This window comes from Asparagus officinalis, chromosome 7 (assembly GCF_001876935.1).
Source record: "Asparagus officinalis chromosome 7, Aspof.V1, whole genome shotgun sequence".
Lineage (NCBI taxonomy): Eukaryota > Viridiplantae > Streptophyta > Magnoliopsida > Asparagales > Asparagaceae > Asparagus > Asparagus officinalis.
In genome coordinates this window covers 66,045,474-66,061,273 of record NC_033800.1, presented here as the reverse complement: position 1 = coordinate 66,061,273, position 15,800 = coordinate 66,045,474, and the positions used below count along the sequence as shown (strand labels likewise).

The window sequence follows — 15,800 nt, the reverse complement described above, 5'->3', positions numbered from 1 at the left end:
AATTATTATTATGAATTGTAGTTACAGTAATGAAGAAAATATTTCTAAAATTTAAGTTTATTCAAATATTTTTTTAATCAAAAAGCTAAGATAATTGTTTTATTTACCGTAAATATGTAAATTCTTTTTCTTCTAAGAATTTTAAATTGATCACCACCAACACCTAACAGTTCCCTTATTCAACATGGCAATATTCTCAACAAGTAACAATTAGTAAGCCAAAGATTTTTTTTGAAAACATTGAATATTGAAGTTTGTGACAACCCCAAGCAAAATCATCACAACAGTAATTCTTTGCCAATTGGTTAAAGAGGCCACCTTTATATCATAAATGTTAGATCATATGTTACGTACGCATTCCGCTCCCCCCATGCGCTATTTGGGTTTTTTTTTAAAATCCAACGTGCTCTCTCTCTCATCGTGACACGTACGTACGCATTCCGCTCCCCCCATGCGCTATTTGGGTTTTTTTTTAAAATCCAACGTGCTCTCTCTCTACGTACGCATTCCGCTCCCCCCATGCGCTATTTGGGTTTTTTTTTAAAATCCAACGTGCTCTCTCTCTCATCGTGACACGTGAGTTGCAATAAAAGACCCCGTGACCCTTGCTCCTCCCCAAAAGCGAAATCCCCAAAACCAGATCGATCTCTCTTTACCCCCCTCCAAGACCCTCCCTCCTCCCTCTCTCGACGCCGACGCCGACATAAAGGCCGACGCCCCCAAACACACGACATCGACGCGCAAGGCTCCCTAAATCAGATCGATCACTCTCTCAGCCCCTCTCCAAGACCCTTCCTCCTCCGCGAGCTAACTCCGGCCAGGTAAAATCTGATATTTCCTTGTCTATGCTATTTCCCCCAACTCCGGCTATCTGCGAGCCAACTGTTAGTTTCGTCGCAGATGATTTCTTTTCCCCCATCTATGTTATTTCCCCATCTCAAATCCGGTTCTTCTTTTCTTTCTCTCCACAACTGTTAGTTTCGTCGCAGATGATTTCTTTTGTTATTTCATAGTTGATTTCTTTTTCCTTTTTATAATTTTGTCTTAGAAGACAAGGGATTGCGATGGATAGAGGCCAACTACCTTTATCCTGTTATTTCATAGTTAATGATTTATTTTTCCTTTTCAATTTTTGAAAGTACGGACAATTCTGTTTGAAGTAGAATATCTAGATTCTAAATGTCAATCACTTCAAAAGATATATTTTTAGTTACAGAAAATCTGATTTTCAAAAAATAAGAAAATCAAAAGAAAGAAGGTGCGTTCTTCCTCATGAGCTTTTCTGAGTTTCTTTTTTGGATTTTCTGATATTGAAGAATCAATTTTTTTGGGTTTGGAATGTTGAAGGCTGACTAGAATAATTTATCCGAAGTCTAAGAATTTGATGATTTTCTGATTTTCTAAAACAAGCAGTTGTTGTTTGGTTCAAATTAGAGAAATCTGACATACGGTGCATTTTATATAGGTCAATTAAAATTTTTTATGAGAAATGGAAAACTTGGACACTGAAGCTAATGAATTAAACTTGGATGACGATAGTTCGATATATACTCCTCAAGTATCAGATGAGTTGAGGCCAAAAAAGGGGGCAAGAATTTAACACAATAGATAATGTTGTAACATTCTACAATGCTTATGCTAAAGCAGCTGGGTTTAGTGTAAGGGCTTAGACTACTCAGAAAGAGCCGGGAAGTAGTGAAATAAGAAGGAATGAGTATGTTTGTTTTTAACAAGGAAAATCTCTAAGAATCGCGGATGTTGGAAATAAAAGACGTCGAGGAAGCGTAGCTGAAGATTGTACTTCCTAAATTACAGTTTTAAATCAAACTCCGAAAAATTCATTGTTACTATTTTTAAAGAGGAGCACAGCCATCCGCTATGAACACCATCAAATGTTCATCTTTTAATGTCCCATCGTAACGTTTCAGCCGCAACAAAGTCTTTAACTAAACAGTTATCAATTGTGAATATACCTCAGCATCAACAATTTAGTTTTCTTGGAGTACAATCTGGAGGTATAGAAAATATTGGGTGCACTCAAAGAGATTTGTATAATCATAAATGGGATATACATGCTGATATGAAGCGACATGATGGTAAAATATTTTACGAGTATTTAAAATTGGAACAAGGAAAGAATCCCGCATTTACTTTTCAAATTGAGGCCGATGAGGAACAAAAGATTACTCGTTGTTTTTGGTCGATGTTGTAATCTTTGATACTACTTACAACACTAATCGCTATGGCCTTATATTTGCACCAATAATGGGGGTTAACAATCATGGTCAAACAATTGTTTTTGCTTGTGGATTTTTGAATCATGAGAGCGTTGATGATTTTGTATGGTTATTTAATAAATTTTTTGAAAGTATGCCTCGTGGTGCCCCGAAGATGATTATTACCGAGCAAGACCCAGCTATGACAAAGGCATTAACTCATGTTTTTCCAAATACTTTTCACAGGTAATATAGTTTGTATAGATTATTAAAATTATTTATATACATAGCCTTTCTTTTTAACACTTTATTTAATTCTTTTGACAGGTATTGTAGTTGGCATATATTAATGAAGTTTTCTGAGAAAATTGATGCAGTGAATTATAGTATTTATAAAAGTGAGTTCTTGGCTTGCATTTGGAAATCAGAGACTCCTGAAGAATTTGATTTACAATGGTAAATTATGATTAAAAAGTGAGTTAGAAGGAAACAAGTGGTTGCAAGACCAATATGAACTTCGGTCAAGATGGGTTCCTGCATATGTTAATCACATTTTCTCAGGAGACATGTCAAGTAGCCAACGAGCAGAAAGTGGACATGCACTCTTCAAGAAATTTGTTTCGAAGAATAATTCATTGGTGGATTTTATGATACAGTTTGGTCAGGGACTAGTGCACCAACGTCACGAGGAGTTGATGGCCGATCACAAAAGCGTGATTGAGAAACCTAAACTTAGAATAAATCATGACTTTTTGGAGCAAATAGTTGATATTTACACTAATGAAATGTATTACAAGTTTGAGGCTGAAGTGTGTGACAGCTTTAACTACAAGCTACAGTTTGTTAGGGGAAACCGACAATCGCTGTGTGTATCAAATTCAAAGAAAGAAGCTCACAACAAGCAAAGTCCGCGAAATCGTTTACGACAAGCAGTTGGATTTGGTTTCTTGTAGTTGTAAAAAGTTTGAAAGCACCGAAATCATATGTACTCACATTATCTCATATTTGATGAAATTTGATGCTGAAAGATTGCCCGATAAATACATCTTATTGAGATGGACTAAGTCTGCAAATTCGGGGACAGTTCATGATGATAAAGGCATACAGATAACCCCTGATAATTCTTATCTTTTAACGCGGGGTCAATTTATCCAATTATCTTTGGATTTAGTTGACAAGTCCCTCGTATGTGAAAAAACAAGGGAGATGTTTACCGATGGATTGTGTAGCATTAATGAGCAAATTGACCAATTTCTTAGTAGCTACATGGATGTAATGGGCTTCACTGAGAAAAGTAATCCAATATGTAGTAAGATAATAGGTAATGGTACTAGTGCGCATGGTTCTTATAGTTCTGAAAATAGTTTCAATGAACCCGATCAAGTGCGCGCAAAAGGGTGCGGTAAAAGGTTGAAAGGAGGAAAAGAGACAACAATGACTAGAGCCAAAAATAAAAAAGATTGACGTTGCCACGGATGTGGTAAAGTAGGTCAATCACACGATAAGCGAAATTGTCCGGCACTCACAAATCCGTAAGTAATAATTCTTTTATTATTTATGTTGTCTTATTTTTCACATTCTAGTATTCGTCTTGATGTATATATATATATATATATATATATATATAATCTATGTCTTCTATATGCGGTGATACAAATTTGCAAGAGGGTAATGAGTATATAATATATATATAATGTAGGTCTTCTATATGCGGTGATACAAATTTGCAAGAGGGTAATGAGTCATCAAGTGAAGATGTGGATCTTTTTGAAGATTAAGAGAGTAATGGTTCTGTGAATTGCTGTCAATCATTGCTATGAATTCTAGTGTGTTTCTATGATTACCTTGGCTGATTTAATGCTCCAAGTAGTCTCCTTTTTTCGTAATAGTACATCCATGAATTGTTTGTTTTTTATTATTTAAATTAAGATGTGTATTCATTACCTGAACAACACTCTTTTCTGTATTCGTCTACATCATTTGATTACCTTGGCTGATTTAATGCTCCAAGTAGTCTCCTTTTTTCGTAATAGTACATCCATGAATTGTTTGTTTTTTATTATTTAAATTAAGATGTGTATTCATTACCTGAACAACACTCTTTTCTGTATTCGTCTACATCATTATGATTTCTACAGTATGTGTCATGTTTAAAAGAAAACTCCAATAATGATGTGATATCTGTTGCTTGAATCAGGACATTCTAAGATATTGTTTGCGCATGTAGGACTACTGAAGAGCCATACTGTCTGACTGGTTTCATGGGATGGAAGCAAGCCTGTTAACTAGGCCCAGTGACATTGCTGAATGCAGCTATGTATGCACCTATTGTGTTTACTTATGAGGAACCCTCTACATTTGTGCGTTATTTGTTTGATTATTTTCAGCTAAATCAGCAGATTGCCTTGTGGTTATGTACAATGTACTTTGCTCATTCATCTAAACTAGATTCGGAGTGTGTTTCTCAAGCTGATATCAATTTTAGCCTTGAATTATGTGAAGAAACAAGGGAGCTTTGAAGATTTCTACAGTTAATCTTTGATTTGATTTTTCTAATGCAATGTAATGCTCAGCATGAACTGGGTAAACAACTCTAATGCTCGGAATATTTCGCTTGGTATTTTGATTATGTGAAGAAACAAAGTACAAAGTTTTTGTTGTGAAGAAACAAGTGTAATCTTTGATTTGTTTCAAGTACGAAGTTTTTGTTGTCTGTACTATTTCGCTTCTAGTTTTATTGCAAGATGAAACTCTAAGTTGGCCAAACGCAGGATGTTTTGTGGAGAACCATCAAGGCTGCATGTAAGGAACAAAAGATTAATGAAGCAAGAATGCTACAACAGCAAATTGAAGGAACAAAAATTACAGTGCCACGACAACCTGTCAACAAATGAAGCAAGAATGCTACTTAATTGACCTTAAAACTATCCAAACCACGACAACCTGTCAACAAAGATTACAGTGTCACAACAGCAAATGTAAGGAACAAAAGAAAAACAGTAGCCACAACTACACAACAACAAAGGACTTATTTGTAACTAGACTCGGACACTAAACATCAGCGGTAAAAGAAACCAACAAAAACTCAACAGACTCAGACAGTAAAAGATTACAGTGCTAAGTATCGTTGGTCACAAAGATTACGGTGCCATAACTTCAGCCAGCAAAAGAAAACTCAACAGACTCCGGCACTAAACATCACCGACGCCAAACTAGATACAAGACTCGACAACAACAGACAATACGAGCCCCAGCTAAAACACCAGAGAAACCAAAAATGAAAAGATAACATCACATGTTTTTTGCAAAGTACATACCAACAAATACCACAACGATACATATGAGAAACACTACTATTGTAAACAATGAACCTAATACAAAAGCATTGATGGAGAAACTAGTCGTTGCCCCAAGTTTTTCATTGTCCTCGTCCATGTCTAACTGAATATCTTTGTTCTTGAGCATAAACAGATGTCTGGACATGCCTCGAGCTGGATGCTGAATCACGAGCGAGTGTGTGCTTCTCCCATTCAATCAAAGCCTCTTTGTACATTGCATACCCTTTGTAGGAGGCATTTGTGAATTTATCTACCTGAGATTTGCATTCCTTCCAATTATAAAAAATACTACATCGTCGGCCTCTTTTCACAACATAAAAACTCTTTCTTGTCATGGATAACCTGAAAATATTTGTATACATGAAAAGTTAGGATCCAATTAAAGTAATCTAGTTCTTGTCCTTTAATTGGTCTTTTTGACCATGAAATATCTTACTAACTAGGATAATTAATGTTCTAATAGCTATTAGCAAAGTACATGGATACTGTTTCTGTTATCCAGCTATAACACTTTTACTTAGTATTATGGCTCGTGCCAAGTACTGGCTAGCCCTAATTTGGGTTCTAACAATACATTCATCTTATGTTACACAGCAATTATAGTAACACATCAAAAACACTGTTAAAAACTGCAATTATAAAAATAATACTTAATACATAATACATCATCCTGCTACTTCAAACATGGACTTCTCCAATTCCATATATTGTCTCAGACTAAGTAGCCCCTAGAGAACATGAACTTAAGTTATAGATTATGCAATATCCGATTGGATGACATAAATAGAAAGTTATCCTAAATTCTCAATGCAAATGTTAACTTTTGTGGATTTGAAAACATTCAACATTAAAATTTCTCGTGAGCGAAAAATAGATCTAATTTTCTCATTAATACCCAGGATTTCGCCCTTGTATTAAGTTTATCCACCTTTCTGCTGTCAACAACATGAATCATATCCACAACAAATGACCTATATAAAATGCATTGTATGTCAGATTTCTCTAATTCGAACCAAACAACAACTGCTTGTTTTAGAAAATCAGAAAATCATCAAATTCTTAGACTTCAGTTAAATTATTCTAGTCAGCCTTCAACATTCCAAACCCAAAAAATTTGATTCTTCAACATTAGAAAATCCGAAAATCAGAAAATCAAAAAAGCTCGTGAGGAAGAACGCACCTTTGTTGATGATTCCCATTTTTTGGGGGCCTGATGGAGATCGATTGCTCGAGGGGGTGAGTCACGAGGTTCGGCGGTGGTGTCGTGGCGGTCGTGGCTATTCGGTCTAAGACGCAGCGGTTATGGTTGGTCGAGAGAGGGGGGAGAAATTAGGGTTTCGACGGCGGATCGGGAGAGGGAGGAGGCAGCAGGGTTCGGCGGCTCGAGGGGGTGAGTCACGAGGTTCGGCGGTGGTGTCGTGGCGGTCGTGGCTATTCGGTCTAAGACGTAGCGGTTATGGTTGGTCGAGAGAGGGGGGAGAAATTAGGGTTTCGACGGCGGATCGGGAGAGGGAGGAGGCAGCAGGGTTCGGCGTTTCGCTTTTGGGGAGGAGCAAGGGTCACGGGGTCTTTTATTGCAACTCACGTGTCACGACGAGAGAGAGAGAGCTGGATTTTTACAAAAAAACCCAAACAGCACATGGGGGAGCGGAATGCGTAGGCATTTGTGCGTAACTGAAATGCACTATATATATATATATATCTCACGTGTCACGACGAGAGAGAGCGCGCGCTGGATTTTTACAAAAAAACCCAAATAGCGCATGGGGGGAGCGGAATGTGTACGCATTTGTGCGTACCTGAAATGCTCTGTATATATATATATATATCACTATTATATCACCTAACTACATAACTATACTCTTAGTATATTATATCTACGATAAACTAATAGATACCTACGGTATCACTATATATAATATATAGTAATCTACTTATACTATATTATATATATAGTATATATTATACATAACGAGCCCGGCCGAACCCCCTGGTTTTTTGAAAGAGCCAATTAGATTCTTAATATCTTTACAACAGATCCATTCATCCCAAAATGAAAATCACTCAATCCATAATAAAATCATTAATTATTATTTTAAAATTATTGTTTAAGTTTTCCGGGGTTTACAAGTCGCAAACGCACAAGCATGACATTAATCCATTGAAACCCCTTCCGATTGTTTATATCAGTTTAAAACTTTTTTATTTATTTATTTTCTTCTTTTGCTTGAGAAAACACGATTCTCTAACACAGAAGTTTCCTGGCAAAATGTACCATGTCTTTAATAAGTTTCTTCCATGGACATTTAAACCTTTCATAAAGTATTGCTGCACTTAGCATCCTTAATTCCATAAATTTGAAGATTTTGGAAATAATTTCAAACATTTAAGGTTTTTGCATACATTTTGTGTATATTAGTAAGTTGTGGTTCACCCACCCCATTCCTGTTTAATCTATTGCCCCATATTCATCATTGTTTCTGTCACGGGCCGATGTTTTTGCAATAAGAGCCTCCGAGTCCGCACAATGCCAGATAAATCAAAAACTTGTTATACATGCATGAATTTTATGCGTTTCTTAAGTAGAATTACCATAAGCCTGGAGTCAATGGGGCCCCCAAAAAAAAACTTTTTTTTTAAAAGTTAAAATAAATATCGATCATACTTGTTTTTCATGGATACATAAGCATGGTCAGTTTTGACGTGTATGATTGACAGAGGCCTCGACTCCCACACTGCAGATTTCACACAGTCGCATGACTGCTTGTATTTAACCTCGCTTTAGTATCTTGATGTATATGCATCGAGCTCAAACTCGCACCTGTAACTTTTCTACATGGCGTAACTGCTGTATTTTATGCCTTGTTTATCACCAATGGACTAAATACATGTCTGTTTCCCTTGATAAACAACTGTCTGTTTAGATGTTTATATCCTTATGACTTCTACACCATACATGAGTGAACAACGTGTAAGTTTTCACTTGGACATCATAAACTTTTTACACTTCAAACAAACAATTTTGTCCATGTTTAGCTTCAACTTATTTTGAAATACTCCTACAAACGTTTTATTCAAATACTGCATGATGTCATGTTAATAATTTTGAAATATTTATGTTAAGTTTCGATTAGTTTGCTTTATTATATTTTGTTAAGATGAACTTTTCTTTCTAGGTCTTCATCATTCTTATTTTGGGCATGATTTCAGTTTTTGTTTAAAAACCTGGAAAAGATACTTTGGAACTTTTAAACCAGTCTATGTTTTCAAGGGCAGCTATGGATGTTGTTTTCCTCCATCGTATTGATCATCCCAAAATATTCCCCCTTTACCTCTGTCAACATCATGCCGACTAGGCCGCAACCATTTTCCCCAAGATCATGTCGGCCTATCCTGCTATAACTTTTGTAATTTGAAACTCTCCACTTTTTCATCTAATTCTTCCTTCTCCATCATAATTCAGAGTTCACTCCTTTGGTAAGTGCTCCATCATCCATCTATTAGCTTAGTTTTTGTTTTTCCCATCTTTTTTCTAGAGGTTATTTCACACAATGGTGATGTGTAAAAAGAAATTGTTGAAAGGTTCTAACAAATCGATGTGAGAAAAAGATTTGGGATTAGATTCCCGATCCCCCTACAACCCCTCCCCCCCTCCCCCTCCCCCGGGGGGGAGGTCTTAGTTAAGTTAATAATACAAGATTTTAAAATTTAAGAAAAAATGTTTTAAATATTAATAGTTTGGAGAAGAATGGGTCCCACGAACCTTGAAGTCTTGAATCAAATCCTTAATGGTTATTTGACTTTTGGGCAGAATCATTAAACGTTGCAGTGCTGCTGTAAAAGTTGTAGAAGAGTTGGATCGAGGCAACAAGGAAGAAACTGCGGATAGAATGTACAGATTTACGCTTCAATTAAAAACTAAATAAAAAACTATTTATTGGATAATTGAAGTAAAGCTCTAAAATTATACTTCTGAACTAGGTATGGCTGACACAAACCCGATCCATGTGCGTCGCGTTGCAAGAAATGAACATGTAGGGTAAGATATAAGTTCAAAAAGGGTATGACAAAGCTGAAAACAGCTGCTGCAGCCTATTCACGTGAATCGGATTCATGTACTTTAGATGATGTTGTTCAATGAACTGTTGATAAGTGACAACTAGTATTTTCTTAAGTGTCATATTGCCAGATGATGTCGTCAAAAATTTTGGACCATGTGACTTATTGTTATATCTTTCCGGACATTCATTCAAGAAAATATGAAAGGTGATAAAGAGATGGAGCCTGATCAATGGAGGAGTTTGTAGTTAAGAAGAATACATTTTTGCTGAAGTACATGATTCTCCCATTCTCAACCTGAGCCTTTATTGATTCTATTCATCTGGTACCGTCAAATTGGGGACATAACTTTTATACATTCATTCAAGAAAATATGAAAGGTGATAAAGAGATGGAGCCTGATCAATGGAGGAGTTTGTAGTTAAGAAGAATACATTTTTGCTGAAGTACGTGATTCTCCCATTCTCAATCTGAGCCTATATTGATTCTATTCATCTAGTACCGTCAAATTGTGGACATAACTTTTATGGCTTATTCTTGATGGATATTGCTTTGGTTTATTTGGTTGTTTACTACTATTTCAGTTTAACACTGCCCTTCCATCTCTTGCTCTTGGACGAAGTAATCCTCTGAACTTCAAATATTGTTTATTTGTTTGTACTAATTGTTGGTAGGGTATACTTGATGTAATTTGAAGAATACAACCCTCTATACAAAGGAAACTTTTACTGATAGAACACTAGAGAGTACAATACTTGCTCTTACAAGAGCACCTCACTTTCACACAACTTTTTATTTTGGTGAACACTCACACAAGCCTACACTACACACTCAAGCTTTCAAGCTTACTTCTTGCTTGCTTACACAAATGAGAGCCCAAGACCCCCATTTATAGTTGTTTAAGAGGGTTAGGAGGTGTGTAGAAGAGTTAATCCTAGCCATACATTAGTAAGAAGTTTTTAGAAGAATAAATACTAACCTTACACTTGTATCTTCCTAGAAACTTCTTGGTAGATATTTTGTAGGATGTTACTAGAAAGAAGTTCTAGAAATTTGTTCTAGAATAATCTAATTTGGTGAAGAATTCTAATACTCCCCTTCATCACCAACTTTTATTTCTCACAAGTCTACGCTTCTTCTTAAGCTTCAAAAATGTTTCTGTCTTTAGTGGATTGGTGAAGATGTCAGCGATTTGGTCTTCAGACTTGCAATATGTTAGCGTCACAGTCTTATTTTTAACTTGATGTCGGATGAAATGATATCTTGTCTCTATGTGTTTGTTCCGTCCATGTGCTACCGGATTTTTGGCATGTACAATAGCGGACTTGTTGTCGATGAGAATCTTTGTCGATGCTTCTTGTTCATGTGGCAACTCTTTCATTAGATTTCTAAGCCATATCGCTTGACATGCACCTGCAGATGCAACAATGTATTCCGCTTAGCAACTTGATAGAGCAACAACTGCTGCTTCTTTAATGACCAAGAAAAGGCTGCTAATCCAATGTTAAACATGTAGCCGGATGTACTCTTTCTTTCATCCAAATCTCCCCCATAGTCACCATCGGTGTAACCGACTAGTCTTGGATCTACACTTTGTGAGTAAAATAATCCTTCATTAATGCTTCCTTGAACATACCTGAGAATCCTCTTGGCCACCTTGAAGTGTTTTTGCCTTGGCTCCTCCATGAATCTGCTCACCAGTCCAACCATAAACATTATGTCGGGTCTTGTGATGGTCAGGTACCGTAGACTTCCGACTAAGCTCTTATTCAAAGTTGGGTCAATGGAGATTCCTGGTGAGTCTCTCCTCAGCTTCACTTCGACTTCGACAGGAGTTGCAACTGGTTGGCAGTTGTTCATGTTAAACTTCCGAAGGATCTTCTTTGTGTACTTTTTCTGAGAGATGAAGATTCCTCTCTCAGATTGCGATACTTCTACTCCAAGAAAGTATGACATTTTTCCAATGTCGGTCATCTCGAATTCCCTGATCATGTTCTTCTTGAACTCCTTGAACATTTTCAGATTGTTGTCGGTGAAGATTATGTCGTCCACATAGAGACATACGATCATAATGTCTCCATCCTTCTTGGTATAAAGAGAGTGCTCATACGAGCTTTGTTGGAATCCATTCTTCTGGAAGTATGCATCGATTCTGGCATTCCACGCCCTGGGTGCTTGCTTCAATCCATACAATGCCTTCTTCAGCTTATAGACTTTATCTTCTTGGTTCTTCACCTCGTAGCCCGGTGGCTGCCTGATGTAGACTTCTTCTTCTAGGCAGCCATTCAGGAATGCAGACTTCACGTCCATCTCGTAGATCTTCCACCTGTTCTGTGTTGCCAATGCGATAATGAGTCGGATGGTGTCGATCCTTGCGACTGGTGCGAACACTTCTTCATAGTCAACTCATTCTCGCTTACTATAGCCCTTCACAACAAGTCTGGCCTTGTATTTCTCGATTCCGCCGTCTTGATTTGTCTTTGTCTTATACACCCACTTTACTCCAATTAGTTTATGGCCTTCAGGTAAGGTAGTGAGCTCCCATGTGTCTTATCTATTGATTGGTGTCATATCTCTTGATTGCCTGGATCTCATCTTCCATGGCTTTTCTCCACTTATCTTCTTAAGCAGCTTCTTCATAGCTGACCGGATCAAATTCTGCAAATAAGCAAAATAGTGTGTAGTCCTCCACCATCTCGATAGTTTCTGTATCGTCGTACAGATCTCTTAGGCTTCTCATCCTCCTTGTTGCTCCTTTTAAAGAGCTTCCTTCACTTGAGCTGGATGGTGATGATGTCGGCGTCGATGTTAGGGTTCATGGAGCTGGACTATTAGGTGGACTTTGTTCTGGTCTTCCAACCTCCTGCAAGTCATCATCGTTATCTTCAAAGAACATACCTTTAATATTTTTATCTTCATCGGTCCATTTCCAATAATCTTCTTCATCGAACTCCACGTCTCTTGAATGATCATCTTCATTGTAATTGGATTGTAGAGCTTGTACGCTTTTGTCCTCCTTTTGTACCCAACAAATATGCACTTGTCTTCTCGATCGTCCAGCTTCTTTCTTTTCTGCTCTGGGATGTGTGCATATGCAATGCACCTAAACACCTTCAGGTGGTTGACGCTTGGCTTGATGTTGCTCCACATCTCTAATGGTGTTTTAAACTTTACGCTCTTTGTCAGACATCGGTTGAGGAGGTAAACTGCACAGTCCACGGTTTCAGCCCGGTAAGTCTTCGGCAGGTACTTGCTATTCAACATGCTTCTGACCATATCAAGAATGATACGATTCTTCCACTCTGCTATGCCATTCTGTTGTGGTGTGTAGGCAACAGTGAGTTGATGAATTATCCCGTACTGCCTTTTGAAATTGTTGAATGCTTTCGAAGTGTAATCTTCACCTCGATCTGATCGAGCACCTTGATGTGGTATCCACTTTGCTTTTCTACCATCTCCTTGAATTCTTTGAATTTCTCCAGAGATTCGAATATCTCCTTCAAGAAATAAACCCAAGTTTTTCTGCTGTAATCATCAATTAATGTGAAAAAGTACATGTTTACTCCAAGAGATATGACTTCAAATGGTCCTGCAATATCTGTGTGGACTAATTGTAGCAGCTCTGTTGCTCTTCTTGACTTTTCAACTTTGAAACTTCTTCTATGTTGCTTGCCCTTCATACAACCTTCACATAGTTGGTTTGGGTGGTTGATTTGCGGCAATCATTTTACCATTTTTTCCTTCCACAGAAGATTCAGGCCACTGAATGCAAGATGCATGAATCTCAAATGCTAGAGCCAAGACTCATCATTCATAATCATCTTTAAGCACTTGACAGGGTCAGTATGAATATTTAAGGTAAACAGTTTATTTCGAGACATGTTCACCTTTGCAATTACTTTATTTTTATTCTTGATAGCGAGGACAAAGGTCTTTTAGATGCATATCATAGCCTCTTTTAAGGAGCTGGCCTAGACTCAAAATATTATTTCGTAGTGCTGGAACATAATAGACATCAGAGATGTACATATTCTCGCCCGTCTTTGTCTGGGTCATTATCTTGCCCTTGCCTTTTACTGGAATATTTGACTGGTCACCAAAAGTGACATCTCCTTGCATCGTCTTGTTTAACTCGGTAAAAAACTTCTTGATGCCGCACATGTGGTTACTGGCACCTGAATCCAGATACCAGATATCTTGATTCTTGCTTTCATACTCCTGGTATGTCAGCAGGACTGTTGAGGTGTCTGGCTGCTCCCTTTCTACAAAGTTACTTTTTTGCCATTTGATTTGGTTTCTCCTAGCATTCATAGCTAAGATGGTTGTATCTCTTGCATTTGTAACATTGTGGCTGATATTTATCCTCCTGGTAACTTCTTCCTTATCCTCGTCCTCGTGCGCCACGACCTCGTCCTCGATCGAAGGATCATTCATGATCTCCATTTCGAACTTGATTTTCATGGCCTCCTTGGTACTGTCTCCTACGACCTTGTTGGAAGTTTAAGCCAACTCAAAAAGAGCCTATGTCTCTGTAGCATCCAAGTCCTCTTCGACTATCTTCTTGGATAGTCATCTTACTCTACAAGGCTTGCTCTAGATTTTCCGCTTGATTTGAACTGATGTTTATATCTTGTTCATAAGCTTGTAGAGAACTTTTTAGCTCATCAATAGAAACTTCGAAAAGATCTTTAGACTCTTGTATTGGCGGAATAATATATTTGAATTTAGAGTCTAAAGTCCTAAGTATCTTCTCCATAATTCTTACATCATTAATTGCTTCTCCATTTCTCTTCATTTGATTAGTTATTGTCTGAACTCTACTAAAATAGTCTGATATTGATTCTGTAGCTTTCATCTTCAAATATTCAAGTTCAACTCTTAATGCTTGGAGGCATACCTTTTTGGCTCTTTCCGCACCTTGATAGGATTTTTGTAAAATCTCCCATGCTTCTTTAGAGGACATGGCGTTGGAAATCTTCTCAAACGCTGATTCATCTACGCCTTGGAATATTAGGAACAAAGCTATTCTGTCTCTTTTTCTGACCTCCTTCAGCTCACTTTTCTGTGTGGCGGTGAGAGTTGCTTCTGCTACAGGTGACTCTGGTTCAATGTAGCCATTCTCCACGAGCTCCCACAAGTCTTACGAGCCGAGCAAGACTTTCATCTGGATACTCTAGTTGTCGTAATTGGTCTCATCAGCTTCGGAATCTGCGGCTGGATCATGTTCACCATCTCGTACACAAGCACCTTCGATTGGCCCGGCTAGATCGAACCTTTCTTTTATACCACTTTGATGGAATTTGAAGAATACAACCCTCTACACAAAGGAAACGGTAGAACACTAGAGAGTACAATACTTGCTCTTACAAGAGCACCTCACTTTCACATAACTTTTTATTTTGGTGACTCACACAAGCTTGTACTACACACTCAAGTTTCAAGCTTACTTATTGCTTGCTTACACAAATGAGAGCCCAAGACCCTTATTTATAGTTGTTTAAGAGGGTTAGGAAGTGTGTAGAAGAGTTAATCCTAGCCATACATTAGTAAGAAATTTCTAGAAGAATAAATACTAGTCATACACTTGTATCTTCCTAGAAACTTCTTAGTAGATATTTTATAGGATGTTACTAGAAAGAAGTTCTAGAAAGTTGTTATAGAATAATCTAAGTTGGTGAGGATGTAACGCCCCGCCCCGAAATCCCGGAGTCGGTACGCTATTAGATCTGATGGACTAGCCTCACAAACCACCACATGTCTTTTTAGCACGTTTTGTCTTCACTCACGCGCTCCCTGGAAAACTTCCCAGGGGGTCACCCATCCTATAATTTTTCCAGACCAAACACGCTTTACTTTGGAGTTTCTAAAAGTTGGGTTCCCGAAAAAAGATGCATCTTGGTGGTATGAGTATTCCAATCAAATCTATCAATACTAATCACATCACCCTCTCAAGGGTTGGGGTATTATAGAGGATTTCTAATAATACCATTGGTTAATGTAAATGTATGGGACTTCGAAGCTCATGCGCTACATGAGGTTCATATGAATCACTATTTATGTAGTTCTATAGGTGCCCGAAAATCTCTGTACACTTTAATTGCTGAATTGTATACATCAGCTATTAGTGTATACTGCTTTCTTTTTAATGCGAAGGGTTTTTCTATAATGTGCTCGTAGGGCATATGTT

At 37.6% G+C, this 15,800-nt stretch overlaps 2 protein-coding genes across 2 annotated transcripts; one reads left to right on the top strand and one right to left on the bottom strand.

Moving 5' to 3' along the window:
• Nucleotides 2,266–3,680, top strand: LOC109847273 (protein FAR1-RELATED SEQUENCE 7-like). Its single transcript, XM_020416512.1, has 4 exons — nt 2,266–2,462; nt 2,544–2,614; nt 2,778–3,054; nt 3,170–3,680. Exons 1-4 carry the CDS (start codon nt 2,266–2,268, stop codon nt 3,678–3,680), a joined length of 1,056 nt encoding a protein of 351 aa, XP_020272101.1.
• Nucleotides 13,520–14,056, bottom strand: LOC109847272. The gene has a single exon (XM_020416510.1). The coding sequence runs from the start codon at nt 14,054–14,056 to the stop codon at nt 13,520–13,522; it is 537 nt and encodes a 178-aa protein (XP_020272099.1).